At 39.5% G+C, this 19647-nt stretch overlaps 1 protein-coding gene across 3 annotated transcripts in view; it reads left to right on the forward strand.

The window, feature by feature from the left end:
* Nucleotides 1-19647, forward strand: part of PARD3B (par-3 family cell polarity regulator beta) — a 1223953-nt gene that overhangs the window by 1069164 nt on the left and 135142 nt on the right. For all 3 annotated transcript variants that reach the window (XM_012933501.2, XM_055122817.1, XM_055122818.1), the window contains one exon: nt 14580-14715. In XM_012933501.2, the coding sequence (XP_012788955.2) occupies nt 14580-14715 (136 nt within the window). The remainder of the gene's footprint in view (nt 1-14579; nt 14716-19647) is intronic.

The following is a 19647-nucleotide window of genomic DNA, read 5'->3' on the forward strand; positions in this document are numbered from 1 at the left end:
CAGCTGTTGGGAACTTGCCTTGATGGCAGTCCGTGATCCTTTGGGAAAAGGCAGACCTGCTAGGTTGTTTCCTCCCAGGAAGTGGGAATTTCACGGAGGCCTAGGGAATTCCCGAGGTTTTATGGCCTGCAGCCTGCAAAGGCTTAGTTTTCCCAGAATTGACCCCAAAAATGTAATCCATATCTAAATGTCAGATGTGTATTCCTAAAACTCAAGCTGTGTTTGGTATAAGCCTAGAAGATAATCATTTTATTTTGTAAGTCCTGCAATTGTTGGTGAGAATTTCTTTCAAAAGGTGTGTGTGTGTGTGTGTGTGTGTTGTAATTTCCTCAACTAGTATGCAAGTAGCAAAAGTACATTTCCTTCACCTTTTATTTAACCCAAGAACATAACTAGGAGTAAAAATATTACATATTTTATAAGGCTAGGGCACATGCCTTGCTTGCAGCAGATTCCATTTCAATCCCCAGCACAGCACTGTCCCTCAAGCACAGCTGAGTGGCTCTGGAGAACCCCAGCAACACCACCACGGTGACTCAGGTAATTCCTGTTATTCTAGACTCCAAGGAACACCCCAACCTCAAGGCCTCACAGTAAACCTCAGGCTGGGTTGGCCATGAATCACTGGCAAGACTCATAGGCTCCTTTGCATTGTTTGGGAGACCCCTCCACCCCCAAATAAAAACAACAAAATAATGTATTTTTAGTAGGTGTCTTTCACATGTCTTTCTATCAATACATTCCTAATTTTATTTTGGGCCATAAATCACTACAAGAATGTCAGATAATACAGTAAGTAGAGTGCTTGCCTTGTACATCGCTGATCCAGGTTCCATGCCTGGCATCCCATATAGTCCCCCAAGTACCTCCAGTAGTAATTCCTTAGCACAGAGCCAGGAGTAAGCCCCTGAGCATCACTTGCTATGGCACCCAAATGAACAAAAAAGTTACAATAAAAGTTTAATGTTCCAGGAGCAATAATAGCACAGCGGGTAGGGTGCTTGCCTTGCACACAGCCAACCATGGTTTAATTCCCAGCATCCCATATGGTCCCCCAAGCACCACCAGGAGTAATTCCTGAGTGCAGAGCCAGGAGCAACCCCTGAGCATTGCTAGGTATGACCCCAAAAGAAAAAAAAAATTTAATGCCCCTTGCAGAATTTTGACTTACTGTTTATAGCTAACGCCATTAAATGAGGCCAAAAAGTGTGTAGTCACAATTAAGCTTGACAAATACTATAGGAGAATGCCATATTGGGCCTGATCTATAATCTCTCTCTTCAATACCATTTCTTTTAGCATTCTGTCAGGTAACTTTTCTTCTGACTGGCTACCAGAGAAGACACAGTCTTGAGTACATGAGGTCAAGTAGTACAAATAGCTCACATCTAGAATCTGGAATCGTGTTCAGCACACTGAAATCTTACTTTATGAGAGGTGTTTAAGAACTGACACCAATGGAGGAAAACCAAGTAGTTCGTGTCCAGGAGGCTCATGTTCATTCAATGAGATGGTTGTTTGGAACACTCCTGAAATTGCTATTTTCCCACCAGGTCTATGTGAGCGCAAATATTTGTTGAATCAGTTAAATGCAATTGTGAGGAGATGTAACTATCCTTCAGCCATGTAAGAACAGCTGCAACTACATGAATTATAATACAGAGCACGATTTATTTATCCTCCTTAACACAGTGGATGCACAGTTCCAAATTGGTTCGAATTTAGTTTTCTTTGCCTCTGTGTCTGCTTGTTTTGCAAAGATGTAGAGCAGAAATGAAAGACTAATTTTTCTGCCATCCAAAGTGAACTTTTCAACTGTTTTAAAATCTTTCTTAAGAAACAAAAATTACCATATGAATTACTTGATAAATTCCTTCTGTGACCTCCACATACTTTGTACTGTTAATAAAATTGTCAATGTCTCAAAACAATATGTATATATCATGTTCTTATACATAATTTTGAATATATCCAGTACTTTAGTAAATTGCTTAATGCTCAAAAATACTGCACTGTGTTAGAGGAAATATAATATTTTTTAAAATAATAAGTCAAATGACTATTGAATGACCAATAAGAAAACCAGTTTCTGGAATTTTGAACATATCCAGGAGGTCATTGTGCAATATCAGAATAATGCAATTATGTGTTACAAGTTTATGATGGTGGGTGCAAGCTGTGAATAATAACTAGTGTGTTGAATTGTAAATAACACTGTCAAAGGAATTTCCACCTTCACCAGAAATGGAGATAGAGCAGCAGACAGATCTGATTAAGAGAGGGGTCTTGCATTGTCTCAAGTGAGAAAGAGCAAAGGTAGAGTATTGCCTTTTATCAGAAGAGGAGATGACATTGATCTAGTGAGATTCTTAGTCACAACAATCAATCACATGGGAAAAAGTTGCCCTTCATGCATCAATGAGATTACTTTCTACATAAAATGGTAGCTGGGCTCATGGTGTGAGTGAAAAGCTTACCATTATGCAATCAAAAGTGCACAGGGAAGATGGTCTTTGTTTCCACTAAGGCTTTATTCCTTGGGGTCAAGGTCCAGTCCAGGGTTAAGATTTCCAGAACAAATCTTCCAGCTATAGGAGTCAGAGGGTCAGTTGACTAAGCTAGGGGTGGAAATACCAAGACAAGGATCTCAAAGGAAGCAGATTCTGAAAGCAGGAAACATGTTAAGAAAGACAAAGGTCAAATTCAGGTTGCCATGGCAAAGTCTGGAGCCCAGGTAAGCCCAGTCACATTGTCAGATTGCTGAGTTTAGGTCAAAATGCCACGGGCAGCCATCAGGATGTCTGCAGGATCACATTTACTGAGGATTACCGGCTGAACTAACACATCCTTGTGCATTGTGGGTTTCTCCCTTTTCGTGACCCTAACTTGCATATCAGCCTCCCAGTTGATAACAGTTTTTCAACTTTCCCTGAGGATCCTGACATAAGGAGCTATTTTGCTAAACTCTTAGAAATTTATATAAATGCATACTTTTCAAAGTTATGTATTAGCGTAGAACGTAGTTTGTCAGATCTGCTGCCAATTTTCTCTATGACAATAAATATTCCTTTAAGATGGATAAGTTCAGAGGTAGTTGACAAAAGTAAACCAGAAGTAAAGGGAGATTATTTACATGAAAAATTTGTTCTATTAATAATATTACCCATTCTTTATATAAGCTTATTATTAAATATAGAAATTTAAAGTCACAGAAGATGAGTTTTCTCAATTTAGAGTAATTGTTTTTTTAGCAACAAGATAACTTAAAACTTGATAGGAATTAAATGTCCATTTGAGTAATGATGTATTTTTATTACTTGGGGAAGTATCTTAGCAAAAATAATTGAAAATGGGGGCTACCAGCATAAATAGTGAGAGTAAATTCGGGAAGACATTAGAAAGCTTTCCCTAGTGTTGTTCATAAAATAATAGCAACAACAACAAAAAAATCACTAGACTTACTTGGCAATATACCTTTGGGGAAAAAGAATAATATTCTTTATAAGAAATTGGTAGTAGGAGGTAAAGAGAGAATTTACATAATTATAATTTTCACTGAATATTTATACTGGATAATTTGCAGGGTCATTAAGGAGTAAAAGTTGTTTGAAGAAATTTATATCATGAAATCCCATAATAGGCCACTATTCAGAAATAGCTCAGTGGCTGTGGTATGCGTACACCCAGACCGAAGTTTAAACTCTAGCACCATGTGTCCCCCAGAGCACTTTCTACATAAACGTAGATATTCTGAGCACTGTAAGGATGACCCCGGTGACCCCAGCACTGCTGCCTCTATGGACCCTCACTTTGGACAGCCTGCCTATTTGGCTTGGTATTGCCAGTTGGGACCACCACACCCCTGAGTATTGCTTGGGATCTTCCCCCAAACAAAGCCATTATTTATTATTAAATCTCACTTAGTTTACATAAGCACACAATATAAATGTATTTTCATTTATGAAGATTAAATCTGTAAAGCATTAGTGTAAGCACTATTGGGCTATCCAGTTCCTGTAAGTCTTCAAAATGCTTCTGAATTAATGATCCTAAGTGCTTTGTATAAGAATCTCTCAAAATTTTTATTTGACAGAGATATTTATCACCAACAAAAACATAAATTACAGTTGTGCCCAGTACTGCCTTTAGCCAACTATTTGAGGACTTAAAAGATTAAAAAAGTCACAAAATAGGATTGCATATAGGCAATTATATTTGTTATATTTATGCTCTCCAGTGTGTGAATTTCTCAGAATCTTTAGTACTTGACAAGCTCTGTTCCCACTTTGAAAAATAAAATGGATCCTGTTTTTTTAAGGAAGAACTATGTAGTACTAAATTTGAAATTTAATAGCATGAAGATTTTTATTTGTTTTTTTGTTAGTGAATCACCATGTGACAAAGTTACAGGCTTACAGGTTTTCATGCTTACATTTCAGTCATACAATGATCGAGTGCCCATCCCTCCACCAGTGCCCATTCTCCACCACCAGTGGTCCAGCATCCCTCCCACCACCCCCACCCTGTCCCTTTCACCCCATCCTGCCTCTGTGGCAGGGCATTCCTATTTACTCGCTCTCTCTTTTTTGGTGTTGTGGTTTGCTGCAGAGGTATTAAGTAGGCATCTTGTTGGGTCTATAGTCTATTTTCAGCCTGTATCTCCCATCCCTAGTGGGCCCGCTTAGCACCCTTTGCTTGGTAATCCCTTCTCTATCAGAGCTGCTTCTTCACCTAGCATGTGAGGTCAGCTTCCAAGCTGTGGAGTACTCCTCTTTTTTTTTTTAATTTTTAAATTTATTTATTTTTAATTAGAGAATCACCGTGAGGGTACAGTTACAGATTTATACACTTTTGTGCTTATACTTCCCTCATACAAAGTTCGGGAACCCATCCCTTCACCAGTGCCCATTCTCCACCACCCGTAAACCCAGCGTCCCTCCCACCCTCCCCAATCCCATCTCCCCCCCACCCCACCCTGCCACTGTGGCAAGGCATTCCCTTCTGTTCTCTCTCTCTAATTAGCTGTTGTGGTTTGCAATAAAGGTGTTGAGTGGCCACTGTGCTCAGTCTCTAGCCCTCATTCAGCCCGCAACTCCCTTCCCCCACATGGCCTTCGACTACAATGTAGTTGGTGATCGCTTCTCTGAGTTGACCTTTCCCCGGAACGTGAGGCCAGCCTCGAAGCCATGGAGTCAACCTCCTGGTACTTATTTCTACAGTTCTTGGGTGTTAGTCTCCCACTCTGTTATTCTATATACCATAGATGAGTGCAATCTTTCTATGTCTGTCTCTCTCTTTCTGACTCATTTCACTCAGCATGAAACTTTTCATGCCCATCCACTTAACTACAAAATTCTTGGCCTCCTTTTTTCTAACAGCTGCATAGTATTCCACTGTATAGATGTACCAAAGTTTCCTCAACCAGTCATCCGTTCTGGGGCATTCGGGTTTTTTCCAGATTCTGGCTATTGTAAACAGTGCTGCGATGAACATACATGTGCAGATGTTGTTTCGATTGTACTTTTTTGCCTCTCTGGGATATATTCCCAGCAGTGGTATTGCTGGGTCAAATGGGAATTCAATATCTAATTTTTTGAGAGTCGTCCAAATTGTTTTCCAGAAGGGCTGAACCAGTCGGCATTCCCACCAGCAGTGAAGAAGGGTCCCTTTCTCCCCACATCCTCTCCAACAGCGGTTGCTTTTGTTCTTTTGGATGTGTGCTAGTCTCTGTGGTGTGAGGTGGTATCTCATGGTTGTTTTGATCTGCATCTCTCTGATGATTAGTGATGCAGAGCACTTTTTCATGTGCCTTTTGGCCATTCGTATTTCTTCCTTGGTAAAGTTTCTGTTCATTTCTTCGCCCCATTTTTTGATGGGGGAGTACTCCTCTTGATACTTATCTCTACTATTCTTGGGTGTTAGTCTCCCATCCTGTTACTTTATATTTCACAAATGAGTGCAATCTTTCTATGTCTGTCCCTCTCTTTCTGACTCATTTCACTTAACATGATACTTTCCATGTTGATCCACCTATATGCAAATTACATGAAGATTTTTAAACACTTAAATGCAAAAATACAAAAGTGAACATTCCCTCTCACAATGGGTAAGGGCAGGGAAAGAACTGAATCTTTGACAGGCTTACAGAGGATACAAATGTTTTACTTCATTATCTTTTAAGAAGTTAATATTTTAATTTTTTAAAAAGAAATTTTAATATTCTTTTATTATTTTCTTTTTTTAAGGGCCAAGAAAGATAGTATAGTGGCTAAGGCACATGCCTTTCATGTAGCTGACCAAGTTCAATGCCTGGTACCTCATAAGATCCTCCAAACTCCACCAGGAGTGAGTGATCACTGAGTGCAGATCCAAGAATAAACCCTGAATTTGGTCCAAAACAAATATTTCCTCTTTAATAAGTATAGAAAGATTAACACCAAGTTTATATAATTGAAACTTTAATACTAAACACCAAGACTCCATTTTTGCAAAAACTTCATAAAACTTTGAAAAATCTATCAAATATCAAACTTGAAGACATTTCTTAATGATTATTGTTGACATGCGTACATCAAACTTAAATAGTTTTAGTTAATGAATTTATAATGACATTCTTTTGAGGAGGGGCGGTGGTGGGGGGAGGGGGGACACCCTGGCTGTGCTCAGGGCTAACTACTGGCTCTGTGCTCAGGGACCATTCCTGGCGGGGCTTGGGGAATAATATGGCGTGCAACAGATCAGACAAACCCAGGTGTTCAAGGCAAATCCCTAGTCACCATACTGTCCAGACCTATAATGATCATTCTTAGGTAAGAATATTCCTGTTGAAGTTCCTTCCTTCGAAACCACATTCCTAAATCTGTATCCCAAGTTGGTACATAGGAAATCTGTAGTCACAAAAGCAAATCCTCTTCTGGAATTGCTTAAGGCTTAAGGCATGACTTTAGGCTCCTTGAAAATGACTCGAGAACAGAAATGGCCCCTTGGAATTTAGTATACTTAATGCAGTCCTGAGCTGGAGCGATAGCACAGCGGGTAGGGCGTTTGCCTTGCACGCAGCAGAGTCGGGTTCGATTCCTCCGCCCCTCTCGGAGAGCCAGGCAAGCTACCGAGAGTGTCTCGCCCTCCCACCAGAGCCTGGCAAGCTATCCGTGGTGTATTCAATATGCCAAAAACGGTAACAGGTCTCACAATGGAAATGTTACTGGTGCCCGCTCAAGCAAATCGATAAGCAATGGGATGACAGTGACAGTGAATGCAGTCCTAATTTGCATACATGCATTTACAAAGGTGCCTATGCAGGCATACACATAGACTCTCTGCAGATCAATTCACTAGCCTGACAATGGATCATTGGTAGTGACCAACCCCCTCTAATTCAGTCATTATTGAATTTTACCAGGAGCAACCCTGGCTGCCTCTCAGTTCTGGTCTTGATCCAGAGTTTCTCTTTCATGTGGGATCTCTGTCATATGTTGATTCTCTTTAACACCCCATTCCATTTTATACCAGTTTCCCACATAAGTCTGTTTGACATGTAATATTAATTACCCAGAAACCTCAGCCTGCCATTGCTCCAACATTACTCTTTAATGCAGACAGACTTCATTGCATGTATTTCTATTACTTTAGCTACTTCTATTTCTATTTTTTATTGCTCAGATCTGTGCAAATAAAAGAATATCAAAAGGTATGGCTATAAATGTGGCCTGCTAAATTTCCTCTGCCTTGAAATGCATGTGAACTTGCTGCTACATAATGCCGACTTCATTTTAATGTCTTTCTCAAAAGCCAACAGTATATGGTAGAAATTTCACTGACTTTGGAGTCATACATCTTCTGTTCTATCATTCACCAAGTGTGTATTTCTCAGCACTCAACATACTAGTCTATCAAGTGTCAAAATCTGTGTCATCTCTACAAATTTAACTGAGGATTAAATTAGGTGAACTATGCAAACATAAATATCATAAAACTTAATAGATACCAGTTACTTTTCCTCAGCCTAGAACAGCACTGGAACTGTAGCATACACCAGTGAGAACTCTCTTTAAAATGCACTTCCATTGAGGTAATTATGAGTCGGAAAAATAAGGACAGATTCCAGAGAAGCAGATAAAGCCTTTCTGTGATATTTATTGCCTGTGGGAATATATTACTATTGGCAAGTATGAAAAAATAGCATAGTTTCTGAACTCCATCACAACCTTAAGCTTTGTTCAGCTCCTAAATGTTTTATGAAGACTCTGTGTAACTATACATCTACCATTAAAGACATATGTAGTGTAAATGACTAGAAATAACTACCTTATAAATCCATTTTGTTACATTGCTTGAATCAATATAACAAAATTTCAGCCCTTCCAAAGTGTAAGAATGATGGTAGAGCAATATGAATATTTTGCTTGTGGGTGTGGTGCAGAAACATTGTATGACTAAGGCATAAACATGAATCTATTGTAAGCTTTCTTACTTCAATAATTAAAAAGCAGAAAAAGAACATAGGCGTGGCATTGACCATCTGCATATGGATACAGCTGTGATAGAAATGTATGTGTGAATGGTCAACCTTTACTTTATCCAATGAACAAATAATAGAGAAAGCCTAATTTTTTCTAATTAGCAAAACAGAGATTGAGTTATTGATATTTTGACTGCTTTTTATATGGTTACAAGTGTTTGAGTTACATCATAATATGATGTCACTTATAAAGCTATCAGGCAAAACATTCTTTAACATCTATACTGCCAAATTCCATAAAGTCAGGAAAACGGAACAGATAACATGTAAATACTGAAATGGCAATCAATAAAGTAAAATAGGAGTTTTCATAAAGTAAACTTTTTTTTTTCTTTTTGGGTCACACCTGGTGATGCACAGGGGTTACTCCTGGTTCTGCACTCAGAAATTACTCCTGGCGGTGCTCAGGGAATCGAACCCGGGTTGGCCGCGTGCAAGGCAAATGCCCTACCCGCTGTGCTATTGCTCCAGCCCCCTCACAAAGTAAATTTTTAAGGCTAGCCCTAATTGTCATTTTGTTCCAAAATGTTTCTAAAAAACCCAGTATCTGAGATATAAATAAGATGAAGAAAAAGATTGGATGATGCTAAGTGAAAATGGGTAGTTTGAATTCAGACAGACCTTGTTCATCATCTGTTATTCACAAGAGCCTTAGGATTCTTCATCTCTATAAAGCAATAAAACTTATCTTTGAATATTCTTTTGAAATACTTACAGCAGAATTGTAGATGAAATCATCTCAAGTGTCAGCTCCGATAGACTGGTCGTGACTTTCTGGGGTTTTGGGTTAAGAAAGACTCTAAGAGCATCACTGGGAAAGAATGCTATTATTGATTAGTGATGTCTGCTCTTGGCAGAAAATGGAGCAACTAAAAGTGTATATGAATATATTTTCTGTATAAGTGTTCCATAAATTATAACTATTATGACTACTGCTGCTATTTTGACAAAAGAGTTTTTATGTTCCTATTCAAATTTCTACATCTTCAACACAAAATGGAATCAATTAACTACTTTGGTCACAGTTGCTGTGTATGTCATTTTTATTGATTTGATGGTAAACTCATGTATATCATCCATAGAGAAGAAGAGAAAAATACAACCAAAATTTGCTGCTCCTTATTGTATTGTAGAAAACACTACTTTTCAGAGAACTGGTATAGTTACTAAAGGAAGAATAAATGTTGGGGGAGAAAAAGAAGAGATGATGTTCAGGTGTAATCCTGAGTGATCATACTAGTCTGTCACAGGGTCCCTTGACTTATGTAAAATACCCACACAATGGAAGACATACGACATGTTTGCGCAAAGGTGGTCCATGACTTTTTGGACTTCTTTCCTGTTTTTTTCCTCTAAGACCAGATTTATATTCTGAATAAATAGTTATGCTCCTGTCAGCAATAGGAAATTTTCTGAATCCTAAACAACTGATTTTATATTCCTGCCCCAATCCCTTTATTTGAGAATTGAAATCTGATCAAACCCATATTTTTTAAATTGTGCCTTTATAGGCAGATGGAAGAATAGTTTACAGTCTGAGTGTGATTTTTTTCCTACCACAAATATAGGAAAATTGTGTAGATTTTTAAAACAGTGCCTTATCAGTTTTTTTCTCCTTTATTACTGATGACTTCATTCTGCTTATATTCGGTGCTTGGGTTTCTTTGGGTAAACTAATAGATTATGTATGCGATGTTTGCGCCATGTTGATTGAACTCATCTGGTGAGTTGAGCGTAGCTTAGGCATTCTTGTAATTGGCAGAAACGCCTGCATTGGATACAAAAACCATAGAAGTCAGTACCTTGGATGAGAGAGAAAGAGAGAGAGAAAGAGAGAGAGAGAGAGAGAGAGAGAGAGAGAGAGAGAGAGAGACTGTTCAAAATAGAAGAGTCCCTGCCTTTGCAGCCTTGCTATTGATCAAGAAAACTCTTTAGGCCTTCCATGTTTCTCTTATCAAGTTTTCCAAGTTCCAAGGAAAAAAATTTTAAAGAAAACATTAAAATAGTACTCTTTTGAGAGTTTTAAAATAAGTATTTATGAAAAATAAAGGTCCTCAATCCATAAAAATGTCTTTTCTTAATCAGTTCCTGAGTTTGTGAAGTACATAAGATTCCCAGAACCCATAATAAGAGCTTATGAGCCATCAATATAGGCTTCTGATTTTAATGAATTTACAATAAAGTTCGGGAAAAAATATCTTTCCTTCGAAAGATACCCACTCAGAGTTTTCTTTTTCATAGTTCACTAATAGTTTAGCACTGTAGCACTGTCATCCCCTTGTTCAATTTGTTCGATTTGTTCGAGTGGGCACCAGTAACATCTCCACTGTGAGACTTGTTACTGTTTTTGGCATGTCAAATATGCCATGGTAGCTTGCCAGGCTCTGCCATGCGGGTGGGATACTTTTGGTAGCTTGCCGAGCTCTCCAAGAGGGACAGAGAAATCGAACTCAGGTTGGCCGCATGCAAGGCAAATGCCCTACCCACTGTGCTATCACTAAAGCCCAAATTCATATGAAGAATAATCTTCAGAGAGACAGTACAGGAGGTAAGGCATTTATTTGCCTTGCATGTGTTTGGCCCCAGTTCTATACAGGGCACTGTATATGGGCACCAAGGGGTCATTCCTGAGCAGAGAGCCAGGAATAGGTCCTGAGTTCTGCTGGCTGTAGCCCCAAAATCTGTAACACTGTCATCCTGTTGTTCATTGATCTGCTCCATTGGGCACCAGTAACATCTCCATTGTGAGACTTGTTACTGTTACTTGTTGCAAACTGTATTATAGCTCCTGCCCTCACTGCTCTACTTTATTTATTCGCCACTTTGTTTTAACACCATAGTTTACAAAGTTGTTCATGATGCTTTATTCCAGGCATTCATTATCCAGCCCCAATCCCACCACCGCTGTCACTTCTGTCCACCATTGTCTCCATTTTCTCAGCAACCCCTCAAGACTGCCCCTGTAGCAAGTGCATAATAATTCATATTATTTTGCTTGTTACCACTCAGTAGCTAATGGAATAATCAAAGATATTCCTGTAAAAGAAAATTTGTGAAAATTGTTGTATCTCACCATTGGGACATGAGGATTTACTAAGCTGGTGTTGCAAGTTAACCATTCTGTGTTCATGTTTTTGTTAATCAAGATTAGTTAGCTTGTATAATACATTCCTGTCCGGTCTTCATTCTCCTTGAAGTGAAGACACCCTTTGCTCTCCAGTGCGCTTTATCCTTTTTATTCCTCTTTTTATTCTTTAATGTATTATGCAATTATATATTTGCTTAATGTTTGTCCTAAAATATTAGGGTCCTTTCTTTTTTTTTAATTTTTATTAGTGAATCACCGTGAGGTACATTAAGACCCATTCTAAAGGTATCGGTATTTGTTTTATTTATGATCTATCTTCAATAAATAAATGAGTGAAATGTAAAGGAGCAAAACTAGCAGACTCCTTACAACCATCCACACAAAAGCAATGTTTTACTAGGTCTGTGCTCAAAGATCTCTCCTGGCGAGCTGGAGGGGGGTCATACGGAATGCCAGGAATTGAACATGGGTTAGCCGTGTGCATGGCAAGCGCCTTGCCGACGATACTATCTCTCTGGCCCTTAATAGTAGTTATTAAGGTTTTGTTTTTCTTAGCTGACCCAGGTTTGATTCCTCTGTCCCCCTCAGAGAGCCCAGCAAGCTACCGATATCCTGCCGCACGGCAGAGCCTGGCAAGCTATCTGTGGCATATTCAATTGCCAAAAAACAGTTACTAATAGTTTACTGATATAATTTTTTGAATTTCAATAAAACAGTGATAATTTTTTTCTACTGCTATCAGATATCTTATTTAAACTTGAAACTCTGCTACTGTCTGAATACTAAGGCATGTAAAACTTCTTCACAATATGGTTCTTGTTTCAGTCCCATCAATCCCTTTTTTTCTGGTCTCTGCCACATACCCTATATACTAAAACAATTTTTTGTACAGATACATTAAATGTGACTGTTTTTTGGGTTAATAAATTGTTGTGCACTGATAAAACAGCAGGCTGTACATGCATTTCTATTTTGTCATTGAGTTAACTCAAAATAGCCAGGAGTCGCTTTTATTCTAATTTACTTTCAAAGGAAGGGTCGAAAGGAGCACTGTTACCTACTATTTGTGAAATATAGGACCAAACTTCATCGAAAAGCTTGTTTTTCCCTAAGCTTACTTGGTTGAATTTCCCCAAAGCAAAGTGCATCTCACGTCTTCCCTTCATCTACTTGAAATGTCTTCATCTCCCTTGTTCAGCTGTTGACCTCTCCCGTGCATCCTACAAGGCTTAGTGTCTTCTCCTCTTTGGAGCCTTTTGTGAATTTCCATAATCCTGTGCTTACTCTATCAAAGTCTAAGCACTTTGTGTTCCTACAACCCATGGGCAACCTCTTTTATAGCCTCTGTCACAATCAATTGTCGCTTTCTGCACACTTATCAGCCCCTACCTCCCAGACTGAGTGTTCTTTTCCATAAATGACTGTTTATTTTACTTGCTCATATCTTAACACAAGGTATAACATGAGTGGGTACTTGTTACACTTCAAATGGGTCACTGATGTTGAGCTGTAGAAATCTGCCTGCTATTCTCACGTTTCCTCATTTTTCATTGTATCACAGTATATTGGTTCTGTTAAAATGATCATAACAAATTCAAGCTCCAAGGGAACCACTGACTGATCAGTTCAGGGTCTGGTGGATGTGTCACTGGAAAAGCTGAGAGGAGGGGGAAACTGGTGAACAGAGAACCTTTAACACATAGCCATTTATGTTCTCTATCATAAACTTTGAATTTCTTTTTACATCTTTTTTTTTTAATTTTATTTTATTTTATTAAATCACCGTGTGGAAGATTACAATGCTTTCGGGCTTAGGTCTCAGTAATACAATGCTGAAACAACCATCCCTTCACCAGTGCCCATATACCACCACCAAAAAAAAAAACAAAAAAAAACCCACACAGTACACCTCCCATCCTGCCCCCCCACCCCCTACCTTGTAACTGATAAGTTTCATTTTACATTCTGTTTACTTTGGTTACATTCAATATTTCAACACAAACCTCACTATTGTTGTTAGGAGTACCCCACTAGATTCAGACCTACTGTGAAAACAAATAAGGTCGCGCGGCCGCAGTAGCGGCCGCGCGGTTTTGAATTTCTGTACTTTAACAAGAAGTCCGGGGAGATTTCTTCCAGATATTAGATAATTGCAGGCTTGAACACCCAATCTGTGGTCGTCTTAATATGGCGGCCACCGCGCCCTTCATCCCCGGAGAGAAAGAGGCGAGAGAGAGAAATACCTTTCCCCTCCCGGGCGGGCACAGGGCCGAGTCTTAGTTCTCAGGCTGGAGACATTCTGCGAGGAGTTGCTCACACCAAAAGAGGTTTTGCTGGGTCTGGATTCACGCTTGTACAGCTGCGGAGAGGCCGCACATACGTGCGGCCCCCGGGATCACATCTCGGCGGTCTTCTTTTTACATCTTGGCATGACTTTCACCATTGTCTTTCTCCCCTATGCCCTTGTTGCACACATATATGGCTATATGGGACTTACCCCATACCCCCAAAAATGTTTTGAGTGCCACTGAAATAAATGCTGACAAATGCCTAGGCGGCATCACACCCAATCATCAGGCCCAACAACTGTTCTCAAAGCATTATCAATACTTTTTGAAAATACAAGTACCCACACTTTAAAAAATGTTAAACTGTAGGTATGATTATGCATGGGGATAAGAGCAGATGCTCTATTAACTGTTTTAAAGTGTTCAGACCTGACTTACCTTCTCATTAAAAAAGTCATTTATTAAGCCTATCAGTATCAGGGCCGTTTGAGCTGAAGGAATACTAAAGGCTGAAAAGCTGCAATTTGTTCCATTACATCACTGATTTCTCAGCATTGCAGAATGTCTGAATTACACAACTGAATGATCCCAATTTGGACATCAGTCCCTTTTTCAGAAAGGTCAGAAAGTGTTTTTCCAGGATGATGCACACTGGATGAACATGCCTGTTTATGTTCTGTAGTGGCCGAGTCACTGGTGGAAGTGCGGACCGAATCCAGAAGCTGCGGAAAGAGTATTATCAGGCTCGGAGGGAAGGTTTTACTTTATATGAAGATGATGAAGGAAGAGCAAAGCCGTCTGATTATGACCTTCATTGGGTAAGCCCATTCATGATTGCACACATTGAATTCCTCCTTTCTGAGAGAGTGTGGAACAGAGGAATACAGCCAAGAATGTCGTATTCATATCAAGATAAATTTGGGTGACTTGGGTTTTGAGATAGGAACATTATCCAAACCACAGCCACCTTTCTCACAGAAATTGTTTATATAAATCAAACTACACAATGAATAGTAGTTTATTTTAACTGTTCTCACATTTAGACCCTTTGGGGTTTGTATACCAGCTTGGTGGGCTGAAGCAGATATTAACTGCTCTTACAAAGAGAAGAAAATTGGGGGCTGGAGCGATAGCACAGCGGGTAGGGCGTTTGCCTTGCACGCAGCCGACCCGAGTTCGATTCCCAGCATCCCATATGGTCCCCTGAGCACCGCCAGGAGTAATTCCTGAGTGCAGAGCCAGGAGTAACCCCTGTGCATAGCCAGGTGTGACCCAAAAAAGAAAAAAAAAAAAAACAAAGAGAAGAAAATTGTTGTCATCATCTTAGTATTGCCCTGCATCTCTGGGACTTAGACATCTAGGCAAGCATTGACATCACACAACACAAACTAACTTCTTTTTTATTTTATTGGGACCTCCAAAGTGTAATCAGGGAGCCTAGGATCCATTCCCAGAGATACTGGGCCAACTTGGTCAGCAATATGGCACCTCTTGGGCCCAGAAGACTCACACCTGCCATCAGACTTACGGTCTTACACATGCAAGCATGAACATCTGACCTGAGCTATTAACCTGACCCAAACCATCTCTCTTTTGGAAAATTGTTGTTAGAAAAAACTCCAGAAGGGCATCTTCAAATATATCCGTTATCTCTATGTTGCGTCTGAATAGTTTGCACTCTGCTTATTTTACCACTAAGATCATCTAAAGTATATTAAGATCATTATGAGATAAGGAAAGTTTTTGTAATAGATGATGTCTTTTGCCAAATCCCTCTCAATATTTGAATTAAGTGTATATATATATATATATATACATATATATATACTTAATTTTTCTCTCTCTATATATATATAATGGTCTCTAAAGAGATATTATCTAGAGTTTTTCTGGACAAGATAATTCATTCTCTTGTCTTTTTCCAAGAAAGTAAATCTACAAAATGCATTTAACTCTTCAGCATCCACAAAAACACCCCTGAATGTATGGCACTCACAGATAGATAGATTAAAAACACACATCGCAAAGGCCTGGGTGACCACTCAGAAAGCTGGAGCATCTGATATACTCTGAGATCCAGATTCAATCCCTAGCAGCATGTGACCTCCCAACTACTGCCAGGCAAAACTCTGATGGTCTCTGGCACCACTGGAGAGGGCCACCCCTGCAAAAATAAAACAATAGACAATTTAAAAAATACACATCCCTTACTAAAAATAGTGTCTGAGGGGCTGGAGCAATAGCACAGCGGGTAGGGCATTTGCCTTGCACGCGGCCGACCCGGGTTCGATTCCCAGCATCCCATATGGTCCCCTGAGCACCGCCAGGGGTAATTCCTGAGTGCAGAGCCAGGAGTAACCCCTGTGCATCGCCAGGTGTGACCCAAAAAGCAAAATAATAATAATAATAATAATTAAATAAATAAAAAAAATTATTTATTTGTCTGAGCACGGAGTTGGTGTTCACTGAACTTTAGCTCTTGTCACTGGTGTTACTGGGAGGTAGGGGTGTACATGGTCATACTGTCTATGTTGTGCATAAGTTCTTACTCTCTTGGATAATTCCTTCCTTCTGATGCAGTTTATAGTGATGTTTTGAGAAACACAGAAGGAACATCTGGTGGTCAGTAAAGACACTAGCTATATCTCTATGTTTTATTTAATCTTTTATTTTTAGGTATTTTAAATTTAATTTTAAATGTGTTGCTTCTCAAAGATGCATACTGAAAACATATCTAATGTCATATTGCAATGTTTCTTAAATCAAATAAAAAGGGTCAGCATGGCTCAAGTGGGAGATTCTATGTAATTAATATGTGTGAGGCCCTGCATTCTAACCCTGGCACCATGTAGACCCCTTAAAGGTGTGCTTCCCAAGTATAGCAACAACTAAATGAACAAATAAAGAATCAAATGCCAGCTCTTTGGAAGAACCAATCAGTTAAATGCAAGATTGTTTTGCTGATTTGCAAGCTCATATTTACATGTAGGAAGTTGGAGGTATGGAGTGTAGAGCCCAGCAACTGGCTGATCCCTTCCAGTTTTCACTTGGGTGCCTTGGCCTCTACTGTGTGACACCCAGCACTTTGACACTGATGTCCCAAAGTCTTTTTCAGTGGCCTCCACTTTGGCAAAGAGCAGTTGCAACTCCTTGGCCTTGCACATTCATTCTTGTGTGCTGGAATCAAATGCCCAAATAAGAAATTCACAACAGGGGCTGGAGTGATATCACAGTGGGTAGGGCATTTGCCTTGCACACAACCAAGCTGGGTTAGATTCCCAGCATCCCATATGGCCCCCTAAGCACCTCGAGGAGTAATTCCTGAGTGCAGAGCCAGGAGTAACCCCTGTGCATCACCGGGTATGACTCAAAAAGAAAAAAAAAAATCCACAACAAGGACTGGTCATCTTCAACTAAATGGCTTTGGCCCTTTCCAGAGGCATAGGCTCAACTCTTTATTGTTCACATTACGAACAAGGATTAATCAGAATGGCATTTACAATCATGGGACCATTGGTCACTTAAACTCTCAGTCACAGAAGGGAAAGATTTGTACAGAATAACAGTTTAGATTAAAATTCCCTTTACTTCCAATTTCAGGATCTATTTCCTGGATTTGGTGAGGGCCTCAAGACATAAGACTTTGCTCTCACAATCAAACAAGCAATAAACTCAAAGAAAGTTGCTTCCACCATCACCAAACCAGAACAGCATGTCCCACGCGCTATAAAGTGCTCCATCTCAAAACCACCGTGAAATGCTATGAGCACCAGTAATTTTAGATTAAGCAAAACTAGCTCTTTGGACCTTATTTTCATACAGTCTTCTTATATCAGACGAATAAGATGAAAACGCTTAGCCTTCAGATTGTGTTGGAATTGTGTGCATTAGAAAACATTATTAACAGTATTATAAATCACAGAATCTCAATCACTGAAAAAGAAATTCTTTTTTTTTTTAAAAAAGAAAATGCTTAACCTTCATGACATGGAGTTTCCTCTAACTTTCCTTAAACCTGAGCTAGATAACAATATACTTGGGTTCTTCTTATCTTAATGATTCCATTTTTATGCCAACAAATGTATAACTCCACAAACAACCTCATTAAGGGAGAAGTGTCTCTATTTTAATTTGTGTTTCCCATGCTTGGTTGTCTTGGACTTTGCCAAAAGTGATTGCTTTTACATTTCCCAGACAGTTGGGGGATAAGGCTTCCCAAAGGGACGCTTGGGAAAGGCTCGGTCATAAAAGATGAGTGCTCTCTGTGATTGCCTGAGATACTCAAATAAGGGATTAGAATCTCAGTGTTTTTGCCCCTGGTCTCCAAACCCAGGAAAAACACTGGTATCTTTTGTCCAGAGAAATTGCCCTGTTGTCTTGCTACTTTTAGAGAAAGCTAGGAAAGCAGGCTTAGAAAGTTAACCTTTCATTGCTGTCAGTCCGCCAGGCCCAACAAGGCATCTTTTATGAGACTGTGGTCCCTAGGTCAGATTGCTCCTCCATATCGCTGAGGTGCTGGTTAAAATCTGACTGACAGCCTATGAAGTGGAGGGAGGAGGGCCCCAGAGGAGGCCTCCAGGTGCTTCTCCAGCGGGTCATCAAGATTTCTGACCCACGTTTCTAAAAGTAGGGCATTGATTCCAATGGCTTCAGTAAACACTAGAGTCGTTCAACTTCTACCCAAATCATGACACAGGATAGCACCATTGAAACATACTTTCAGGGCTCAGACACCCCCACCCCCTGCCACTCCACAAACTCAGCACTTCAGCTTGAGAGGCCTGAGATTCCCTGGAGATGCATGCCACTGAAGAACTTTGGAATTATCGAGATGAAAATTAGGAAGTTAAGTTATCTAAAAACCTGCATCTAAACTAGGCCAGAAAGGATCTAAATGTTTTCACAAAAATTCTTAAAGCCAAAACAAATTATTTGGATGGTTATTGAGCCCTATAAATGCTTTTTAAAATATTTTTGTCATTCAGTGAAATATTCTTGCTTTGACCTAGCTCCAAGTTTCTGGAACACCCCAGGCCACCAAGCAGGTATTTTATCAGTATTTAACACCCTGTCTTGTAGTGATAGATTTTCTCTCCCTTTCTCTTAGATTCTCACTTTCTCTTTGCTCTCTCTTTTATTCTTCTTCTTTTCTCTATGCTTCCTCTTCCATGTTAACAAATCTTCGCTCATGCTTAGTGTCAACTAGATGCCAGTAATAAGAATATTATATTATGTCCCCAAACCGATTGAATGTCAAAAGTGAATGTTGCTTCAATAAAGTGTTTTAAGTTAGTACAGATGATCTCTACCTCAGAGGAATTCAGAGTCCAAGAGTCCAAGCATCTCGGTGAAAGTCAAAGGAAACAATATTATAGGAGAGAAGTGCTGAGCTGGAGGATAGATAGCTCTGAGATAAAGTGCAGGACTCATATGTATGGGCCTCTGGGGTGTCAAGAAAAGACAAAATGGAGCACAGAAAAAGCTGCATTGTATAGAAGTATTCACTTTCTAAATTAGCTCAGAGAGTGCAGTGAATTCTTTTGGAGTCTGCAGTGCACTTCTGGGTGCTGGGGAAACTAGAGAGTTCATTTGGTAGTTGCCTCCATGAATATGCTTTGTTCTTTTTCTCTCAAATTTTGGGGTGTGTGTGTGTGTGTGTGTGTGTGTGTGTGTGTGTGTGTGTGTGTTTTCCTTTTTCCCAAAAGAGCTCCTGATTTATTCACTTCATTTGTGTTAAAATAAATGAATAC

Source organism: Sorex araneus, chromosome X (assembly GCF_027595985.1).
Source record: "Sorex araneus isolate mSorAra2 chromosome X, mSorAra2.pri, whole genome shotgun sequence".
Lineage (NCBI taxonomy): Eukaryota > Metazoa > Chordata > Mammalia > Eulipotyphla > Soricidae > Sorex > Sorex araneus.